Genomic DNA, 21,406 nt, shown 5'->3' on the forward strand with positions numbered 1-21,406 from the left:
CTGAGCCTGCACGTCCGGAGCCTGTGCTCTGCAACGGGAGAGGCCACAACAGTGAGAGGTCCGCGTACCGCAAAAAAAAAAAAAAATTAGGATGATTAAAATGATTTCTTAAGCTAAGGTATGTCAAGTGCAATGCTGGCACCTAATACCTGCAAAATTAATGAAAGCAGGTCTGATTAACATCATTACCATCAGCAGCCCCGCCTCCACCTTTCACACTGTTCAGGCCATGATCAAGCTAGATGATGCACTGAGCTTTCTTGCTTCCATGATGCGCCCTCGATCTAGGATGCTCTAGCACCTCCCCGCACCTGTCAAACTCTTCCCCATCTTTCAAGAGGACTACCTTTTGGGACTTCAGCTTCCTCATCTATAGAAAAGGGGTAATAAATGTGTCAGCTTACAGGGTTGGAAAGATTAAGTAAGATGACTCATGATTTAGAGCCTGGCATCCTGTATGTAGTAGATATATATATATCAGCAGTCATTATTAAATTATTATTATTATAAGAGAGTTTATAATATGCTGAAGGCTCTGAATTTGAGGCCTTGAGCCTTTTTTTTCTTTCTGGATGCACCGTGTGGCTTATGGGGTCTTAGTTTCCCCAACCAGGGATTGAACCCAGGCCCTCAGCAGTGAAAGCACAGAGTCCTAACCACTGGACCGCCAGGAAATAACTGGCTTTGAACCTTAAATATTCTCAAAAGCTAGGCATCAGGTTTTTTCCTTCTGCCCTCACTTCTACTCCTCTTCAAGTAAGAACTGAAACAGTCTTTCCCCTACTGTTGAAAGGAAGGCTTTCAAAGATGCCCAGTTCCCTCCACTGTCGAATGCTGGCACTGCCTTTATCCTCTCTTTCAATACAAGAAGGCAGAAAACCCAGGAATGTGGAGGTGAGCCACTAGCATCGTCATCTGGGCTGGGGTAGCAACTGTGTCATCTTAAGTAAGACCCTTTATATTTCCCTGCTTTAATTTCATCATCTTTAAAATGTGAGGGTTGCATCTTTATTTGTTGTCATTGTTCTTAAGGGCACATTTTCAAAGTAAGTTTTACAAGAGGGCACAATAGGTAAAGCAGATCAAGGCAGCCTTGCTTCGGGGTAAGCACAGCCAGGAGGCTGCCAGAGAAAGGGCCCCGTGCCATGGCCATGGTGTGGAAGCCAGCCCAAGACTGACCCCAAAGATCCCTGCCAGCTGAGAACCATGCCCTGTGCAGCCCCTCCTACATTGTATCAGTGAGTCTGTGTGACCCGTCGAACTTAGCAGAAGTAATGGTCCATGACATCCAAGGCTAGATCATAAAAAAGACTGTGGTTTCTGCCTTGTTCTGCTGGATCACCTCCTCTGGGGAAAGCTAGCTGCTACACCAGGGGAACACTCAAGCAGTCTTAAGGAAGTGAGGTCCCAGCTGGGCCAGTGTGCCAGCTTGGAAGCAGATGCTCCAGCCCCAATCAAGCCTATAGCTGATGCAGCCCCAGCAGATGTCTTAACTGCAACCTCAGGAGAGATCTGGAGCCTCAATCTCCAACTAAGCTGCTCACAGATTCCCAATTTTCAGAACTATGAGATAATAAATGCATGTTTTTTTTTTTTCTTTTTCTTTTTTTTTTTTTTTTTGCGGTACGCGGGCCTCTCACCGTTGTGGCCTCTCCCGTTGCGGAGCACAGGCTCCGGACGCGCAGGCTCCGGACGCGCAGGCTCAGTGGCCGTGGCTCACAGGCCCAAGCCGCTCCGCGGCACGTGGGATCTTCCCAGACCGGGGCACGAACCCGTGTCCCCTGCATCAGCAGGCGGACTCTCAACCACTGCGCCACCAGGGAAGCCCTAAATGCATGTTGTTTTAAACTGCTAAGTTTTGGTAATAACTTGCCATGAAGCAATAAATAATTTATACACTCAAGGAAGGTACCCAAAAGACCACACTGAGAACTAGGGTTCCTGAAAATCACTGCAGAAGAAGTCCTACTAGGTACCCTCCAGTACAACATCCTCTAGTTCCAGGGCCTGACACTTAGCAAGGATATTTTAGTAGATTTACGTCCTTTGAGGAGCCCCAAAGACAACATATGAACCTAATGAAATGTGTATCCAAATGCTGTAAGAGTATCTTTCAACAGCAACGTGATGTATGAAAAGATTGTGGGCAAACCCTTCCACTGTGGAGTGATTATGGAAAGACCTTGAAGATGAAGTAAAAGTAAAAAGGTAGATCAAAATTCTTGGAGGTTTGTTATGGGTCCAGAAAATGCAGGTAAGAGGTGTCAAGGTTTATAAACATAAAACCTAAAGCAAAACGGTAAACTCCCACTGACCTGACAAATGCAGTCACAATCTGGCAGGCACTTTAGAACAACCCAGCTTCTTTTTAAAGAACAGACAGATCCTTGCTTAGACCCACAGAGGAATGATTACCCTCATAGGGCTGAGACAGCCCCCGAGGTGAAAGATGACCTCCATATCGCGACTGTCACCCAGAAGCCTTCTGAGGTAAGGCATCTGCCAGGCACAGAATAAGGACTGCAGTTCTGAGCTGATGAGAACACGGGTCCCAGCAGCTCTAACTTATGAAGTGCCCAGCACAGTGGTTCAGAGCACAGGTTCTAGGAAGCAAACTGCCAAGGTTTAAATGTGAGCTCCACCTCTTCCATATAGTGTGACTTTGCAATAATTATCTAACTTTTCTCAGCAGTAGTTTTCTAATTTATAAAAGGAAGAAAGTATGCTATGCAGATTAAATGAGATATTCTATGTAAGCTTTAGCATGGTGTCGCCTACACTTTCAGGGCTCAATACATGTTAACTTTTATTACTATTACATTACTATTTCATTTTGAATGAAGTTCAAGGCATGGAATAGAAGGAAAGAGATACTTCCTCAAGGGGTGGTCTGACATCAGACAGTACCATTCACCTGGCTTTTCATAATAACAATATCAACTGTTGCTGTTTTAATTCTTTGACATTCTTCCCATTGAGGGATGGGATGTGTGCTCCTTCTCCCTTCAAACTGGGTGGGCTTTTGTGACTATTTCAACTAACAGACTACACTATCAACAAAAGTGACACTGTGTGACTTCTGAGGCCAGGTCATTAAAAGTGCTTCTGTTCTGCCTTGCTCACTGGGATACTTGTACTTAAAGCCATCGGCTGCCATGGAAGCAGGTGACTGTCCTGGAGCCGCCATGTTGTGAGGAAGCCCAAACCAGCCATAGAGAGAGACCACATGGAGAGACCCTGAGTCCACAACAGGGAAGAGAGATGCTGGGCCAGCGCCCATGGTTCCAGTCCTCACCATTCCAGCTCCAGCCACCAAGTAATTGCATGAGTCCCCCACCACCCCCCAGACCAGAACCACTCAGCTAAGTCCTTCTCAAATCCCTGACCCAAAGAAACCAGGAGAGCTAATAAAATGATTGGCATTGTTTCAAGCCATTACGTTTTAGGTGATTTGTTAGGCAGCAATTGAGAACTGGAATATCCATAATAAGTCTATGTGAAACCCATACAAAGTCAGTTTCCCACCTGCTATCTCATTTCCTCCTCACAATTGCATAGGGAAGAACGCATTATTATTCTCATTTCATGATAATGAAATAGACTCCAAGAGGGTAACTGAATTGCCCAAGGTCACATGGCTAGTGAGTGGCAAAGTAAAGATTCCTGGTTAGAAATTCGGACTCCAGTTCAGTGATTTCTGTGCTGTACCATAAGCTGACTCCCAGAATAGACCAGAATGAGAAATGCAGCACACATCTGTACACACATAAGCAGAAGTGGAGATCAAAGAGGATCATCCTGTTCCAAGTCCCAAGGCACAAAGAAACCAGTCCCTCATGGAAGCAGCATCGTCCTGACAACAGATATGTGCAAGAATAAAATGGGCAGCTACTTGAAGGCCACACCATTAGAAACTGACAAAAGGGCACAAGGACTGGCAAAGGCCCCTGATTTCTATCACCAAATATCTCAGCTGACAGCCCGGGCATCATCTCAGGAGGGTTTTCAGAAATACTTGTCATAGCCCACAGAAGTTTCAGCACAACCAGGTACAATGACAATGTCCTTGGTGATGAGGCCCTGCGCACTGACAGGGTGTCAGGACCCACTTCAGCACTTGTAACCACGAGTGCTCCCATGAAGGGAGGATTCTATTTTGACTCCACTGACTGACATTTCTCATCTGCCTCTATGGAATTTTCCCAAAAATCTTTAAATATGCCAAGCGATGGAAACCGAAGAAGCACACTGCTAATGGGTATAAAGACAGCATCTCAGGGCACGCGTGCCCCCAGAGTAGACCACATTGAAATAAGATGCAAGCAGGTCAGGACTTTCTAATTCATCTATGAAACCTCGAACAGGACCTGGGGTTCATCACAGGTGAAGTCCACCAAAAAATAACTTTTTAAGGGTCTAAGACATAACATTATCAAGACGCACAAAGAGAAGATAAACAAATGGACAAAACCTAATTCTCAGGTGCAAAAGACTAAAAAATAAGTTATAGTAACAATTAACAAGCTCGAGGTCTTTATCTTTCAAAGAGCACAAGGATAAAGTAAACCCCATCATTTATTTTTGTTGTCCCTTAATGCAGTGGTTTCCAAACAGTTTCCACTACCCCAGAATCACTGGGATACATATTTTTAATACTTATATTTTGGGCTCTATTCTCAGAGATTCTCAATCAGTAGATTCTGTGGTGGGTCCCATGAAAATGCATGTTTGGTATATAATTCTAATGTATAACCGAGTTTGGTAACTACTCATTTGACAGAGATCATTCACCATAACCATAATATCTATTCTCTCTAGGAGCAAAACTCCAAAATGTTAACAAAGAACATGGCTTCTTTAAAGAAAATCTATCTTTTCCAGGCCCCCTTGCAGCTAGGTGGCAGCTAAAGGCAGCAACTAAATGAAGTTCTGCCAATGTGTTCTAAAAGGAACTGATTGTGAAATTTCTGAGATGTGTTCTTAAAGCAAGCTGATATGCCCCACCTTAATGCTTCTTCTTTCCTGCTAGCTGGAATGTGAATGACAGGGCTGAAGCTCTGATAGTCATTAAAGACCATGAGATGACCTTGAGAATGCCAGTCAAGCCAGCTGGGTGAAAGATAAAGGAAGCCTGTATCCAGGCATGAACATCCCTACACCAATAGCTCCGGACTTCTTACATGTAAACAGAAATAAGATGCAAAGCCACCATTAACTTGGGATTGTTTGATAAATCACAGTGAAATCAACTACTAAGCCAACTATGCTATTGTTTGCCTAAATTTCTAATATCCACTGTCACCACTGAAATAGTTTGAGGCAGGAACTTGATTTTAATCCATAACTTACAAACGAAGAATCCAACACACAGAAAAGTGATGTAACTTGCTCAGTGCCACATGGCCATCAAGGTACAGAGGGAACCAGAATTGGGTGCCTGTCTCCCATTTTGAAAGCCAATGGTCTTTGCCCACACTATCTGATGGGGCGCTCGGGACAGAAGCCCTCTTTAGAAATATCAATAGGATGTGTGTATCTCAGAAAGCTGAGCAGGGGAAGACAATGGCCACAGAGACTACAGCAGGAAGAGGAATCCTCTGTTTCCTCCCTGTGTTACACTTGTGTCCTCCCATTTTCTCCTTTTCCTTTTCTATTTTGCACCTCCTTGATCGTACTTGATGGTTTAAGTCAGCCTGAGACATAATAATGTAAACACACGCAAAGAAAAGAATTTCCTCCCTCTGGGCCAGCCAACACTCTAAATTGATGCCATGACCATAACCTGAGAGCACAGAATCTGTAAGAAATCAAACCAGCCTTCACCCAGGCAGGGAAAGAAGATCCCCAAATTAGGGGCCATCCCAGACCAGCCTAGACCAAGGGAATTTGTTAAAGTTGCTAAGTCCCCAAAGATGCAAAACAGAGATCTTCCATTACACAGGCCACTGGCAATGGTTGTGGAAGATTAAATGAGGCTGGGCCTGGCATGTAGTCAGAACCTAATTATAGGAATGAGATCACTAGGCAATTTAACCTAACTCCTGACTTACGCTCTCCTGAATGCACACCATGCCTTGCCTAACCTGTTGATTCTTTTCTTATATAAAAAGAAGCAAGAATGAAGAATTAAGCAGTTAAAAAATGACTAGCTCTCTACCCCTAACAACCCCCCTAAGAATCCTGCAGGTAGATCACACAGGCAACATAACATCTGAAGAAAGAGTCAGCCCGTCTGCATGCAATGGAGAATGATGCAGAATCCAACCTCCTGCCTCAGTGATTCATTGAGATTCTTCCCCCTTGTACCCCTTTAAAAACTGTCATGGCTGAGCAGAATCTTCAGAGTTGGTCTCAGGTCATGAGTCCACCTTCCCCCCAGATTGCCAGCTCTTCTGATTAAACTACCTTTCCTTTCTACTGACCCTTGCCTTTCGAATTATTGGCTTATGAGCAGCGGGCAGCCAAACCTGGGTTTGGTAATAGTACGAATTTCTCTTTGTTTATCATCTCTTCCTCACTTCCTACCTCAAAACATAAGAACCAGGAGAAAGGGAGTTTTGTCTCTTTTTCAGTCATTGTTATTTCCCAGCACAGAGAACACTGTGAGACCCATAATAGAGGCTCAGTAAATATCTGTTGGATGAATGATGACTATGCAGCACGTGCTTCCCTGCCCAGGTTCTCTGTGCTCGCCTGACCGACCAACTCACTGTGTTCTGAATCCTTTCCTGCTTGACAGCGCCTCGCTTCATATTTTTCCTACTCACACATACACTCCTTGTTGGATGTCCTCCATCTATCTTCCTCCGTCTCTCCACCAGCCCACACTTCAACCAGGCTTGGGAATCCATGAGAAATCCTATTATCCTCAGGGGCTCCCCCTGACCATTCCAGTCTAAAATCTCCCTGACCACTGACCTTGCATGCAACTGAGTCTACATCACTCAATAAGCCCCATATCCCCTTATGGTATACTACACAGTATCACCAATATCACTAAAAACCACATTCACGTGAACAGCATCTTACAGTTTGCAAATTGTTTTCTCTTCAGGGCATCTGAAGTCTAACATTCTGAGAATGTAGCCAGGAAATGGAATAAACAAACTGCAGGTAATATCTGCATCTAACTAAAAATAACAAAAATTACCTATAATTGAAAATATGCTATATACCAGACACTATTTGTGGCTTTATATGGCCATCCCATTTCCTTTTCACAAATACTGCAGGAAGCAGGTATTGTTTTCTAAAGTTTATTGACGAGACACATCTGAAGCTCAGAGAGGTTAGGTAACCTGCTCAAGCACTCACAACAGAAACCACCAGAGCTGGAAAATGAACTCAGGTTTGTCTGTCCCAGAAGGGCTTGCTCTTAACAGGGATGTTCTAACTCCTCTCCACTGGGACTGGAAGAAGCAGAAAAGGAGTGCGTGAGTGTGTGCGTGTGCGCTCACGTGTGTGCACATGCAGCGCACACATAAGCATGGATGCATGAACCGGGGGCGGGGTGAAGGGCAAGAGGGAGAGGGAGTGGGTAAGTTTTCCAAACGACCAAAGAGTTACTAAGAAACACTCTAAAAGGCGGAAAATGATACAAAGCTATAAAAGTTCAAAGAACTGCTTTAGATAAGCAAGTCTCTGGTTCTGAATTACAGAAGCTGTGTGTAAAGTGAGAATGAGGTCCAGGGGAACTGCCCAGCAGGGCCTCAAGGCCAGGTGCACCATGCCCCCTGGAAGCTAAGTAACAGGGGCCCCCAGGATGACAGCTAGGCATAGAAATCCTGAGCGTGTCAAAATGAGCCACAAAGAAACAAGCAGCAGGTTCTGTTTGCTGCTCTTAATATCTCTGCGGGTGCAGGCCTCCTTATGCCCATTTTTCAGGTGGGGAAACTGAGGCTCAGAGGCTTAAAACGATTTGCCTGGCCATTCAGCAAAGTGAATGATCAAGCCAGATTCAGGCTCAGGTCTGAGCCAAGAACACCAGCTCTCTCCAGGCCCCTGGCCACGCTTCCAGGCAGCATTTGCAAGGGGTGCGTGTGGACCATGTAGGGACTGGGACCTTGGAAGGCTCCGGGTGCTCTTTACCTCGCACTTCTCCACGACCGGCTGCTGCCCACACTCGGAGCTGTTGCCTGCCACGATGCCGGCCCGAAGGTTCTCGCTATCGCCGGTGCCCTCCTCCATGGAGTAGGTCTTCGAGTGGTTGCCGCGCCGGTGGGCCGGGCCATGGCCCTGGGCCAGGCTGAGCTGACGGCGGAGTGCGCGGTTCTCCTCCTCCACCTCGCGCACACGCACCTCCAGGCTCTCGCGCTCCCGCTGGCTGGATGCCGTGTACCGGGGGCTGTGAGGCTGGGACTCCAGCGGAGACAGAGACACTGGCTTCCCATCTGCGGGTGCGGAGAGAACGGGAAGAGTTAAAGCCGAATAGAACCCCACGGGCCCCTCCCCCTCCCCCAGACGTCCAGGGCTCCTTTTGCAGTCCCATTTAGAAGCGAAAGCGGGCGGAAATTGCGTTGTAAATAAACACGCATCCAGACTGAACTGCGAACAAAGTTGATAACAGAATGACTTAACGTGGTGATGAAAAACATGCTGTTTAACTGTTTACAATAGCCAAGAGCTAAGTGTCCATCAACAGATGAATGGATAAAGATGTGGGATATATACAGAATGGAATATTACTCAGCCATAAAAAGAATGAAATAATGCCATTTGCAGCAACATGGATGGACCTAGAGATTATCATACTAAGTGAAGTAAGAAAGAGAAAGACAAATACCATATGATGTCACTTATATGTGGAATCTAAAATATGACACATATAAACTTATTTATGAAGCAGAAAGACACTCAGGGACATAGAAAACAAACTTATGGTTACCAAAGGGGATGGGGGGGTATAAATTAGCAGGAGTTTGCCAGTGGCAGATTCAAACTACTATATATAAAATAAACAACAAGGTCCTACTGTATAGCATGGGGAACTGTCTTCAATATCCTGTAATAAACCATAATGGAAAAGAATATGAAAAAGAGTATGTATATATATGTATAACTGAATCACTTGCTGTACACCAGAAACTAACGCAACACGGTAAATCAACTATACTTCAATTAAGAAAAAAACTAACATGCTATTTAGAGAAGACAATCACAATATAATTTTTCCTAATTAAATGCACTGTCTTCTTTTCCCTGCTTGGCACATTTCAGGTAGACATTCTTGTTAGCAATAAAACATGAATATGAAGTAGGAGGAGGAGGGAAAGGAGGAGAATGGGGGGGGAGTAGGAGGAAGTGGAGGAGAGGAAAAAAGAAGAGAAGGAATAAAGAAGTATTCATAATGATTAAGTTAATTTAGTTATTCCTATGTGAACTCCTATTTATCCTTCAAAACCCAGTTTCAGAAGCATCACCTCCCAAGGGAAGCCTTCTTCAATTTGCAGATAAAATATCTATCAGCATATTCCAACAGCATTTCGTACACAGCACTAAGAAAAACATGTGCTTGTCACACTGGATTTGGTAAATTGTTTTACTAAATGTTTCCTATGAAGATTGGGTTTTCATCGAGGACAAAAACTGGCTCTTACTTATCTTTATGGAGACATATCATAATATATGATAAATGCTGGAAGGGTGGATGCATGTGTCCATAACAAGAGAGCAAAATAATTACGTGCAAAAAGGAAGAAGGGGCTTCCCTGGTGGCGCAGTGGTTGAGAGTCCACCTGCCGATGCAGGGGACACGGGTTCGTGCCCCGGTCTGGGAGGATCCCACGTGCCGCGGAGCGGCTGGGCTCGTGAGCCATGGCCGCTGGGCCTGCGCGTCCGGAGCCTGTGCTCCGCAACGGGAGAGGCCACCAGTGAGAGTCCCGCATACCGCAAAAAAAAAAAAAAAAAAAAAAGGAAGAAGAACGTAGGAGCATAATCATGAAACTGAGGGCAGAAACAGTCTATTTAACAATCATACACAGAGAAGACAAGTAGGTCTCTCAAAGTCACACAATCAGAACCCAGTGGTATCAAAATTCGTTCCCAGGTCTCTCTTATACCCAAGCCTCTACACACCCCCTTAAATGCAGATTCATAAAAGGCTATATACAGGGCCACGGATTTAAAAATTATTAATGTAAAAACCTCATCTCCCAAGGATATTTAGCATAACTCCTTGTACACAGTAAGTGCTCAATGCCTGCTTACTGTTGAGGAGCCCCAGGGACACAAGACACAACCAAAACTCTCCCTCCTCTCTTTTCATGCTGCAGAAATCCCAGGATCCAGCTACAACACAGCCGCCTCAGAGAAGACCAAGCAAAAATCACATCTCAAAAAAATTACCCTCTCTCAGCTTCCTGCTAAAAAAACACTCTTTTTCCACACTTGGAGTTTTTCTCCTTCCTGCCCAGACCCCACTGAGCTTGCAAACTGTCCCAGGGAGTCTCTGTGACTCACAAAACTTGAGAATCAAAGAATGTGATGAATTACACCCTGCGAGTTTCACCTGCGCTGCCTTACTGCTGCCTTACTGTGCCTGCCTCTGCCCAGGGCTCTTTGATGTGTCTCTGGGTTTTCACAAACACGACTCCTTTTTTCCCTCTTAATCACCTCAGAGTTAAACGCCTGAGCTCCCGGTCCTTTGCTATCAACACAGCAAATATGACTCGCTGAATTCCACTGCTCCGGGCCACCGACCAAAGGCCAAGGCCGAGTGTATGGGGATGTGAGATCACAGGTTGATTAGGGTTGCATTGTTACCAAGCTGGCTGATTACAAGCTGACCCAGGCTTTTGAAACCTGTCTCCTTTGGTAAAACCAAATTAGTTCCACTGAGAATGAAAAAGAGAAGGGAGCAACAGCAACTGTGTTTTCTCAGCCAACACTGACCCTTCAAGCAGGGGTGGGGAGGACGATCATCTAGCTTCCATCAGTGGGCAGGGCAGTTACGCTTTGCACCTGCTATGGCTCTGTGCAGGGGCTGGGTGGTTCACACTGATAATGTCTTGGGTTATCACAGCACAAGCAGGAGGCAATCGGTGTCCCCATCACAGATGAGGAAACTGAGCCTCTACAAGCTTAAGCCGTGCTCCCCTTGTGGTAACTGGAAACAAGGTCTCTGTGACTGCATGTGGCCGAATGCCTGAATGTATGGCCCGAGTTGGAGGTACAGCTGCTCTGGGGCTTGAGGGGTTTTCTCTCTTCTGAAAGGACCTTGGCACTTTTGGGAAGGAACCCAGGAAGCTCTGGAAGCCCATCAGGATCCCAGAAGCTCTGGAAAATATACAACAAATGGGAACTCTGAATTTGTTCTTTGGAGAGATTAAATGCTATGAGCTTTGGTTTTCCCTTCCCTGAAATGCAAGTAGAAACGCTAACCTTACAAGGGTGATGAGGGAGGCTTAAGTACTGAAATGCCAACCACTTGAACTCTCATTGGAAGGTATTTGGTGTCAATTAGTTCCTGCAACCCCTGTCCAAGTCGGGGGGTAGGGGTGCAGACAGGTGATATTACGGGCAAGATGAGTTGATGTAAATTAGGGTGTGGAGGGCTGTCCATTTTCTGAACACGGGCTGTTCTCTGAGTGGCACGTGGGAGAAAGTGGCCAACAAACCTTCACTTACTTTGATATGTGGCATCTCTGAACCTTCTTTCCTTCAGCCTTAGGCAGGTCAAAGTTCACCCAGAGGCTAAATGGAGGAGCAGGCAGGCTTCCCACGGGGGTCCGGTCACTTCCTCTAGCTCCTCTCCCAAAAGCCCCCCCAGTTTACTTATTTCTAATTCTTTGATGACGTGTTTATAAAGGCATAATTATGTAATCCCTAAGCAATCCTAATTCCAGGGTAGTGAGGGGGAAAATGCTCTCAGTATCCTGTGCCCATTTCCTGCTTTAGATCCCAGCTGGTTTTGACCAAACTTAGCTCTCAAAGACTTGCAGGTGTTTTCTCTGCCTTAAAACTCCACAGATGAGTCACCAATGAAGACACATAAAATAATAAAAGCCAGGCCTCAAGGAGGGGGAGCAGATGTTGGAAAAAGCCACATGCTATACTGTGCCCGGTGCCTGGCATGTAAAGGCTCAATAAACAGCAGAACTGGAACTGCTAGTTTGTGTGTGTGTGTGTTTGAAAGGTGCATCACCTTGAGCTGGCCCCTTCCTCTTTCTCTTCCTGAAAGGGAGTGTCCTGGAGATGGGCACCTCTCAGCTCTAACTTTCCATGGGCTTGTGTACAGATGGACCCTGCATCTCTAACCCAGCCGACCCATCCAGTGCTGCGTGGCCAGAAGTCAAGACAGCGGGGCCCATTGCCCTGCCATGTTCACAGCTCATTCAGCCTGCCTACTGCTTTTGTTCCTGGACTACACATCTCTCTGGCTCCTGACCCCTTTTTTTCCTGCTTTTGCTAAGCCTCTGGGGGGATGTAGTGGGTGGAGGGTTAGGACAGTGCAAGGCCTGCCCTCTTTGAAGTGGTCTGCACATCTCTGTGATGCCTTCTGGGCCCTGGTCTCTCCCAGGAACACTCCTCTTTCTTCGTGTCTAGGTTGCCATTATAAAGCCCATCACGTGGGACTTTATCACCTATGGAAACCACTGACTGAACCCACAGCAGTTACTTCTCAAACTGGCAGTACTGAAGCCTTTCCCTCCAATCCATCTTGGATAAAATGCTGGCCCAGTACACATGCCTAATACATAGCTTACCCTACATGCAATTCTTCACTTGAATTCAACAAACTGGTCCATACCCTAGGCATCAAGACAAGGTCCACTGATCGCATGCCTGACGCACGTCCAATTGCTCTCAACATGCCTGCCCCCAACTTCCATACTTGCCTTGTTGAAGACCAGTAACAGTTTGGGGGCTGTGATGATTCATTCTATATGTCAACTTGACCGGGTCATGGGGTGTCCAGATATGGGGTCAAACTTATTCTGGGTGTTTTGGGATGAGATTAACATTTGAATCAGCAGAGTGGGTAAAGCTGATTGCCTTCCCTGATGTGGCGGACCTCAGCCAAACAGTCAAAGGCCTGAATAGAACAAAAAGGCTGACCCTTCCCCCACTAGGAAGGGAGAATTCCTCCTGCCTGACAACCTCTGAGCTGGGACATTGTTTTGTTTTCCCTGTCTTTGGACTTGAACTGAAACACTGGCTCTTCCTGGGTCTCAAGCCTGCCAACCTTCAACTAGAATTACATCATCGGTTCCCCTGGGTTTCCAGCTTGCAAACTGACCCAGCAGATATGGGACTTGACCATCTCTATAATTGCATGAGCTAATTATTTATAATAAATTTCTTTACACACACACACACACACACACACACACACACACACTATTTGTCTGTCTCTCTGAACAACCCTGACTAGTACAGAGACCAATAACACTCTGTAGATCACACTGAGTACCACTGCCCAGTACCCAGCCTCTCTGTCCTCAGGGCCTGGCACGCTGCCTGCACTTAACAAGCATTTCAAGAAAGGATGAAGGGAAGGACCGGCATCTAGAACTCAAAAAAAAAAAAAAAAAAGCATGAAAAAAATAGATCTAGCAAACCAAACCTTCTTCAACTACCAGTTCACTTGAACTTTGAACAACCTGGGGGCTAGAGGCATGGATCCCCTACGCAGCTGAAAATCCACGTATAACTTTAGAGTTGGTCCTCGATGTCTGTGGTTCCACATCTGCTGATTCAACCAACTACAGATCATATAGTATACGTATTCATTGAAAAAAATATGCATGTAGTGGACCCATGCAGTTCAAACCTGCATTATTCAAGGATCAACTGTACTTACAAAGTGGCCTCATGATAAGGTTAATTGCTGGGGGAAGAGGGAGAGATAACCAAGAAAAGCAAACAAATCAGATCTAGTCATAAAAGCATGGGATTTGGAATAATAAAGAGCTGAGTTTGAATTATGGTTCTGTCACCTACTAATAATTAACCTTAGGCAAAGTACTTAACTTCTGTGACTCGCTGTCCCCATATGTAAAATGGGAGACAGCGGTGTGTGTACATTATTACCTAGCATCAGGCCTAATCAGAGCAGATACTCAAATTTCCCCTTTCCACCCACCCTAACCCACCCCACCAAATCCAGAGGCAGGACACATAAAGACAACAGTGAATAGGATCCTTCTTTTCTAAGCCCCTCTGACCTTTGCTTTTCTATTACCTTTCCTTCCAGGTTTCTTTTTTCTTTTTTTTCCCCCAGATCTGCACTGTATTTGTACACAAGGTGCATCTCTGTCACATAATGCCTATATGTGTTGATCTACAGTTCAGCCTACTTGGAGTTTAAAATGTCAAACATAATTCAAAATCTCAGTTGACAACATCTTCCTCCTCCCTCCCAAACTTCTCAACAAACATGAATTTATCATCAGATTTGAATCTCTGAATCTACTTGAGATGAATGCTCTGAATTAAGAATCAAAACAGCTAAGATTCACAACAAAAAAGGTAAATTGAAAATCAACCTCCATGCAGTACGGTGACAGAGATGAGGGACTTGGCATCCAAAACGTCCTAAGTGATGATCTGAATCAGTTTGTGTGCACTGACTCTCTCTGAAGTACTGGCGTTTCACACTGTGATAGCCACCATTGCAGACAGAACTGGGGGGCTCATTAATGGAGGCAGGGACCCCAGCCCTGAGACCGCCATGTTGTGGGCTCATACTAGCCCCTTCCAGTGGTGACAGTCCTAGATCTTTCTGGCCAAGGACACCACAATCCTGCACTCATGCCCAGATTTCAGGAAGGCTGTCCCCCTGCATCATTCTACCTACGATGAAGACACTGCATCCCTTTATACGGCAAAATCCCCCTATGTACAATCTGTCACCAGGGCCTGCCAATTCTCCTGATGTTTGAAGCTCTTCTCATTCTATTTCAAACATTCCATCTCAAACCCAGCCTTTTAATCTTATCCTAAAACAGGGGTATCAAACTTCTTCTGTAAATGCCCGGAGAGTAAATAAGTTTTACTCTGTAGGTCATGCGGTATCTGATGCAAGGACCCAACTCTGGCTTTGCAGCACAAAAGCAGCCACAGAAATTCCTAACACACGAGCATGACCGTGTTACAATAAAACTATATTTACAAAAACAAGTGCTCGGCCAGATTTGGCCTGCAAGCCCTAGTTCGTGGATCTTTGTTCTAGAACATTGGTCTCCTCGGTTTGTCTCCCCACTTCCAATCTCTCCCTGGTCCTGCCAGCCTTACTCACAGGTGCCAGGGATGTTCTTAATGAAAACCCTATTCCCACCACACTTTGCAGTTTGACAATGTACAGAAGCTTCTCCATCTGCTTCAAGGTCATCTATAAAATTCAACAAACACTTGGTCACTTCCTATTGAGTACATTTCCAGTGCTTAGAAGCTGTGTCATCTCATTTTAATTTATACAACACTTTAATGGAGTGGGTGTTCTAACTAACCCTATTTGACAAATGGAAAAAGAAAAAAGAAATAGACACATGACTTAACCTGTTCAATGTCATCCCAGCAACAGACAGCAAAGGGAAAGACTTGAACTCAGGTTCATTGGCTCCAGATCAATTCCTCTATTTGCCCCAAATCACAATGTCTCCTATTTGCCCCTCTCCAGATAAGTCCAATCTAGTTTATTGTTGCTTCTGCTTCATCTCCTGGTCCCTTAGCCAGTGGTTCTCAATCCTGGCTACCATTATAATCCCTTGGGAAACTTAAAAAAAAAAAAAAAAATCCCAGATTAATTAGCTCAGAATCTCTGGAGGTTACGGTCTAGTTATGAGCATTTTAAAAAGCAGCCACCCGGGCTTCCCTGGTGGCGCAGTGGTTGAGAGTCCGCCAGCCGATGCAGGGGACACGGGTTCGTGCCCCGGTCCGGGAAGATCCCACATGCCACGGAGCGGCTGGGCCCGTGAGCCATGGCCGCTGAGCCTGTGCATCCGGAGCCTGTGCTCCGCAATGGGAGAGGCCACAACAGTGAGAGGCCCGCGTACCTCAAAAAAAAAAAAAAAAAAAAAAAAAAAAGCAGCCACCCTCCTGTGTTCTCATGTGTAGTCAAGGCTGAGAAACCCTGGCTTAGGCATTTCCCCCAATCCTCAGGCTGAGACACCATAAACCCCATTTGCCACTGTTTGCTCCTTAAGGCAAATTTAAGGAACAGGCTCTGATGCAAAGAGGTCTTAGCAGCACTATCGCACTTAATTCCGGTACTGCCCTTGCTCCAGTCTCTACTGTATTGTTAGAATAGCTCCCATCATGTAACCCAGGGCCTTCCTGATTTCCTATAACCTAGGCTGCCCGGCATTCTAGCTCCTCCACGCTTGGGGCTGTGTTGCTGCTATCAATCCCCCTTCCTTCCAGGATGAGAGCTCTTCCCCAAGCAGGGTGGTACTATTTATTGCAGCTGCCAGAGCTGCAGGCTTCCCTGGTTCCAGACTCCGCCCTCTATGACCAAGATATCACTTCATTCCAATGATTTACTCCAATTTCTCACCTTCCACATAAGGTTGCATTCATTAAGTAAGCGTTTTGTAATTTTAAAAAGCACAATGCCTTCCTTGCAATCAACATAAAAACTCCGCACCCTCCTTCAATGCATTTTGAAATTGCAAACTAAATTAAATATTGTGGCCAAAGTCATTTTAGAAAAATTTAGAAAACTCAGTTCAATCTTTAAAATCTCACATTTAAAAACTGCTTTTAAATTGTGATCACTGGATCTCCACATGACAGCTGAGTCTACTAACACATCACAAGCTCAGCTGTCACTCTTGGTAGGTTACAGGTTCAGAGTAAGACACAGGTCTGGGTGGAGCTATTTTCCCAAGTTCCGGAATTGTGGAACCAGATTTGCCCAGAGGAGGAAAAAGGGAGTGATGACATGAAAAGGCTGTTTGCTTGTTACGGGATAAACAGGGAACATTTTTACCCAAAAATGCCCCAGAGTCATTTCCTGGAATCATCTTTGGCAACCAAAGCAAACTTGAGTTCCAGTAAAGACCTTGGAGCATTTTTGGCCAAGACCAAACACAACAGAGCTCCTGGCAAGCTTCTGAAAAGAATCAGCAACCAGCAGGCCAGGAAAAGAAGCCTAGATTTGTCTCATCATGATAGGGTAAAAGCAGTTTGACTTCTTTTCCTCCATGAAATTATTTTGCGGAACTTTGTCTTAAAGAGCTTCATTAAGTCAAGAAAATGAAGACATTTTTAGCACCAATTTGCTGTATCCATAGCTGGGTTTTGGAGAGAAGCGCTTAAGGGTATCCTAATAAGCAACGATGTCAGTGGTTTGCCCCTTGAAACTTCAGGGTCAATGATTTCAAAGCTTCAAATGTTTTTGGCCAAATATCCTAAGTTCTGAAAGTCTGAGGCAGTTGGTTCTCACAGCAGAGTAACTGAATCTTTCCACTTCTAAATCTGGCCCATCTTACTTCTCTTTGATGTCCAAGGGATCTAAGTATTAACAGAAAGGCTTTGTTGGTAACATTCAAATCGTCACCTAACAAGACAAAGGATAATGTATTTAGTGCTCTATTTTTTAATATAATTGAATGGCATGACAGCAGAGTTGAGTTCTTAGGTCACCAGGTGGTTTAGAAACAACTATTGGAGGGAAGAATACAGTGCATTCCAGAAAATGTGATGTTTATTCCAATCTGGAGAATCAACCAGTGTGTGAGAGCCAAATAAATTTATATTCCAATCACCTTTGCTCACTCTCTGCCCTTACTGAGTTAACTTCAATCACTTTTTGCATAGCCTCAAAGACACCCAAGCTTTACTGGTGGTCTCCAACGGCTGAGTTTGAGAAAGTGGTATTTCCCCTCCCAGAGTCTCCTGAGACATATTCCATTCACCTGCAATAGTTGGAAACAGTTCCCTTTATTAGGAAAGACATCAAAACTAAAACGAGCAAGATGATTTTATCCTTTGTAAAACGTGAACTGGACATCCCCAAGTCACCAACATGGCCCTTGACTGTAGAATCGGACTCAGAAATATTCTAGAATTTCTCCTTCACCTTCTCTTCGGCAGCACTCAAGATATATGACTTCATATTTTTCCACTGATCTATTTTTTTTTAACCTTAGCAGTATATGTGTTATTTTATATGAAATATTCATAGCCCTTATAAAATCCCACTAATATGTTCCAAGAGTGGCAAATCATATATGTTGGGGAGGATCATATTTTACGGTAAAAATTTTTTAATGAGGCTTGTTTTTTTTGTTTTGTTTTGGTTTTGGTAACTAAAATCTTGTTCACATCAATAAAGCTACATGGGATGACTCTTCATCATGGTTTTAAAATTTTACATTCATCACACTAAGGATACTGAAAACTGTCCTTTTCTAAAAATGTGAACCCATACTTTCCATAGGCCTCACACTGTCATACTTGGTGGCTATACTTATTTATCAAAAACCATTTAAAAAGAATTTTTAAAATAAAATTAAATTAAAAAAAGAATTTTAATGGTGAGTATTGACAACAATGTCTGGTTTGGATTACAGAGGGATGGAAGATTTCAATGGCAGGCAGCAGATGCTTCGGGACTCCAGACAAATCAGCAAAGCCCTGGCCCATCCATTCTGCCCCCTTCTCCTCCCCAGGGCTCCTAGATCATCTCATTTCAGGGGTGAAGTGCCAGAGCGGAATTCAGATCTAGGGAAAAGAGTTAGGGACTCTTGCAAAAAGGACCCAAAAGAACAACTGCCTTGCATCCTGAGTGCCTCTTTCATTGGACTGTGTCAGACGTGAACGAGGGCGCTCTGCTCATCTAGGGAGGAAGGGGGACCACCAAACAGTACCCTCAGGCTGGGAGAGTCCCCTGCTCTTGGAGGATGGTACTTTCATGAATGTCCCGGGGGTAAAAGAGGAAAATTGAATGCAAAACATGACTAGAAGGCGAGAGAGTCGTCTTCATGCTCTACGTCAGTGATGGTGGTCAGTGTGCTTATCCACCGCCACATCTGAAATTAGGCACGTGCCAATCTGAGCAAAAGCTCTCTTTCTCTGGGCTGCATTTAAGTGAGGATTAACAGAGGGGGAAAAAAATCCCTTCTCCCACTTCTGGCATTTCAGGAGGTCTCGTGTCAGTGAGGACTGGCTTGATTTGCATCAGATTTTTGGGGCCTTCTGACACACCTCATCTCCTCTACACTGAACTGGCTTTGAGACAAAGCCTCTGCCCTTTGGGCAAACCTCATGTAGGCTGCACTACATCAGGAGAACCCAGTTCTGGCCTGCAATGTTCATGGTACAGTTAGACCTGATGAGATACTGAAAAAAAGGAGTTGGAAAGGAGATTAGAAGAAAGAGTTATCAAAGACAAGCAGGACGCTTGATTTGCACTGGTTAAAGTTAGTAATGGCTACGGAGCCAACCACCAGCATGAGTAGCTGCCATCAAGAATATGCCTACATATTTCAAAGGGAAGAGGAAGCAAGTGTTTTTGTGAATGTGGTTGATTCCCTCAATAGCATCCCCTTCCTGTAAACTGCCACGTCACCGAAATCAGTGTTACCATCCTTGGCTCAATTGTAAATGAAAAACAAGAGAAAACAACCGAAAGCCTGACTGAACATGCTCTTGCCTATAAAAGACTTCTCTCCTTTTCTCTCCTTTTCCTTTTTCACAGTCTCCAACCCTCCCCACCCCTTATCAGCTTGACTTACTTAAAATTATATTCCAATTGCCATGAGCGTCTATATGGAAACAAAATTTTAAGAAAGAAGACGAAAAGAAAAACCCTTATCATCCTTTTTTCACCCCTTCCTGACAAATCCAAACCATCCCTTGGGAGGAAATCAGAAATGAAGAATGAGGTGTTATCAGGATAGACTGGGGGCGGAGGGTTAGATAGAAGATTTTTATCAGGAACTCAGCTTGACAGAAATAGCATTTTTCAGGATGGGCACTTGGCAAAGATAAGACATTATACTAAGAGCAAGATAGATGTTTGGGTAAAATATCGTGCTAATACCTATTAAGCAAAACCTGCCATCTCTACTTTTGACAGATGGTCATTTTCTTCCAAGTCCTACTCCAGGGATGATGAAGATTTTTCTATAAGGTGCCTCCAACCTTATCACAGAAGCAAAAAGAATAAAACCAAGGACCCTCAACTCAGCTCCACTGTGAGGCAAACCCAGGATTTTCCTTAGCAAGTTGAAAGGAAGCATGGGCTTGGGTACCGGGAGGACTTAGAGAGGACCCAAGGGATGCCTGGATGGTGATGCTCCAGTACCAGACCCCAATTCCTGGCCCTGAAGAGAAGAGCCCCTTGCAGGCCAGAGGCCCACCCGAGGCTGTACTAATGGGACTGACCTCAGAGGCCGTGTCAAGACATCAGAACAGATCTGTCAAGAGGAAACCCTTATTCGAGGATTTCTAGACTTTCTGGAACTGCTCTTGAAGTCTCCTGCACTTTCTGAGTCCATCTTCTGGCCCTGAAGAGCACCTCCAAGAACCAGTGATCTTCACCATCCAGTATTTCCAAAGCCTTTACACATGGCACCCCTATGCTAAGATCCTGGCTGGCAGGACCAGCAATTGGAATAAGCATTAAGTATTTGTGCCATTCCCTTTGCAGGACTTACCACCTGGTGAATGACCACTGCTTCTCCAATATCTGGTTCAAAATTCCCTTCGAGGAACCCTTCTCCAATCTGCCCAGGGTGGGTTGGCCACTCCACTCCTCTCCCCATAACTGGATTTCCTGTAACCTCCCACCATGGATCTAAGGTGATGGCTCTTACTACGTTTGTAGCAGCTGTTCATGCAAATTGCTTGGCACTGGGACTTCCATCCCCTCAGCACCTGTTCGGGGCAGACGCTGTGCCAGGGAAGGCAGGGACCACGTTGAGTCACTTTTGTTTCCCGAGAGCCCAGCACCAGGTCTGTAAGCAATGAGAATTCCTATGTGTCACCAACTGCAGAAAGAGACGATGACTCAGGAGTTACGTGATGTCCTCACATCCAAACAGCCCTTCCTAAACCTTCCGCTCCCCCCTTCAGCCAACGGCATCACTCTTGTTCCCAATGCACAGGTCAAAAACCTAGGGCTCATCCTTGAATTTCTTCCCTCACCTCTCACGCGCGCTGCATTAGCAATATATCCGAATGTTGGCTCTGCCTTCAAAGTATACCCCGAATCCAAACTCGCGGCACCACCACGCCAGCACAGGTCCCACCATTTCCCACCTGGACTCATGCAACAGCCACCTATCAGGCCACCCTGCTTCAGGCTATTCACCACTCAGCAGCTAGATGACACTTAAAAATGGTCCTCAGACCCCACCACCACCCTGCTCAAACCATCCCTCGGATGGGTTCCCATCAAACTAAACACAAAACCCAAACACCTTACCGTGGGTTACATGGCCCAACAAAACCTTGACCG

General features: G+C 45.1%; 1 protein-coding gene across 4 annotated transcripts in view; it reads right to left on the bottom strand.

Annotated features, from left to right (window-relative positions):
• The window catches only part of LARGE1 (LARGE xylosyl- and glucuronyltransferase 1), a gene marked incomplete at its 5' end in the record, with an annotated part of 449,451 nt that overhangs the window by 311,513 nt on the left and 116,532 nt on the right, over positions 1-21,406 (bottom strand). For 3 of the 4 annotated variants that reach the window (XM_079714495.1, XM_079714494.1, XM_079714493.1), the window contains one exon: positions 8,089-8,390. In XM_079714495.1, the coding sequence (XP_079570621.1) occupies positions 8,089-8,390 (302 nt within the window). Of the gene's footprint in view, positions 1-8,088; positions 8,404-21,406 lie in introns of all 4 variants that reach the window. The other variant, XM_079714492.1, reaches the window with a different exon arrangement.

This window comes from Hyperoodon ampullatus, assembly GCF_949752795.1.
Source record: "Hyperoodon ampullatus genome assembly, chromosome: 11".
NCBI classification, from domain to species: Eukaryota; Metazoa; Chordata; class Mammalia; order Artiodactyla; family Ziphiidae; genus Hyperoodon; species Hyperoodon ampullatus.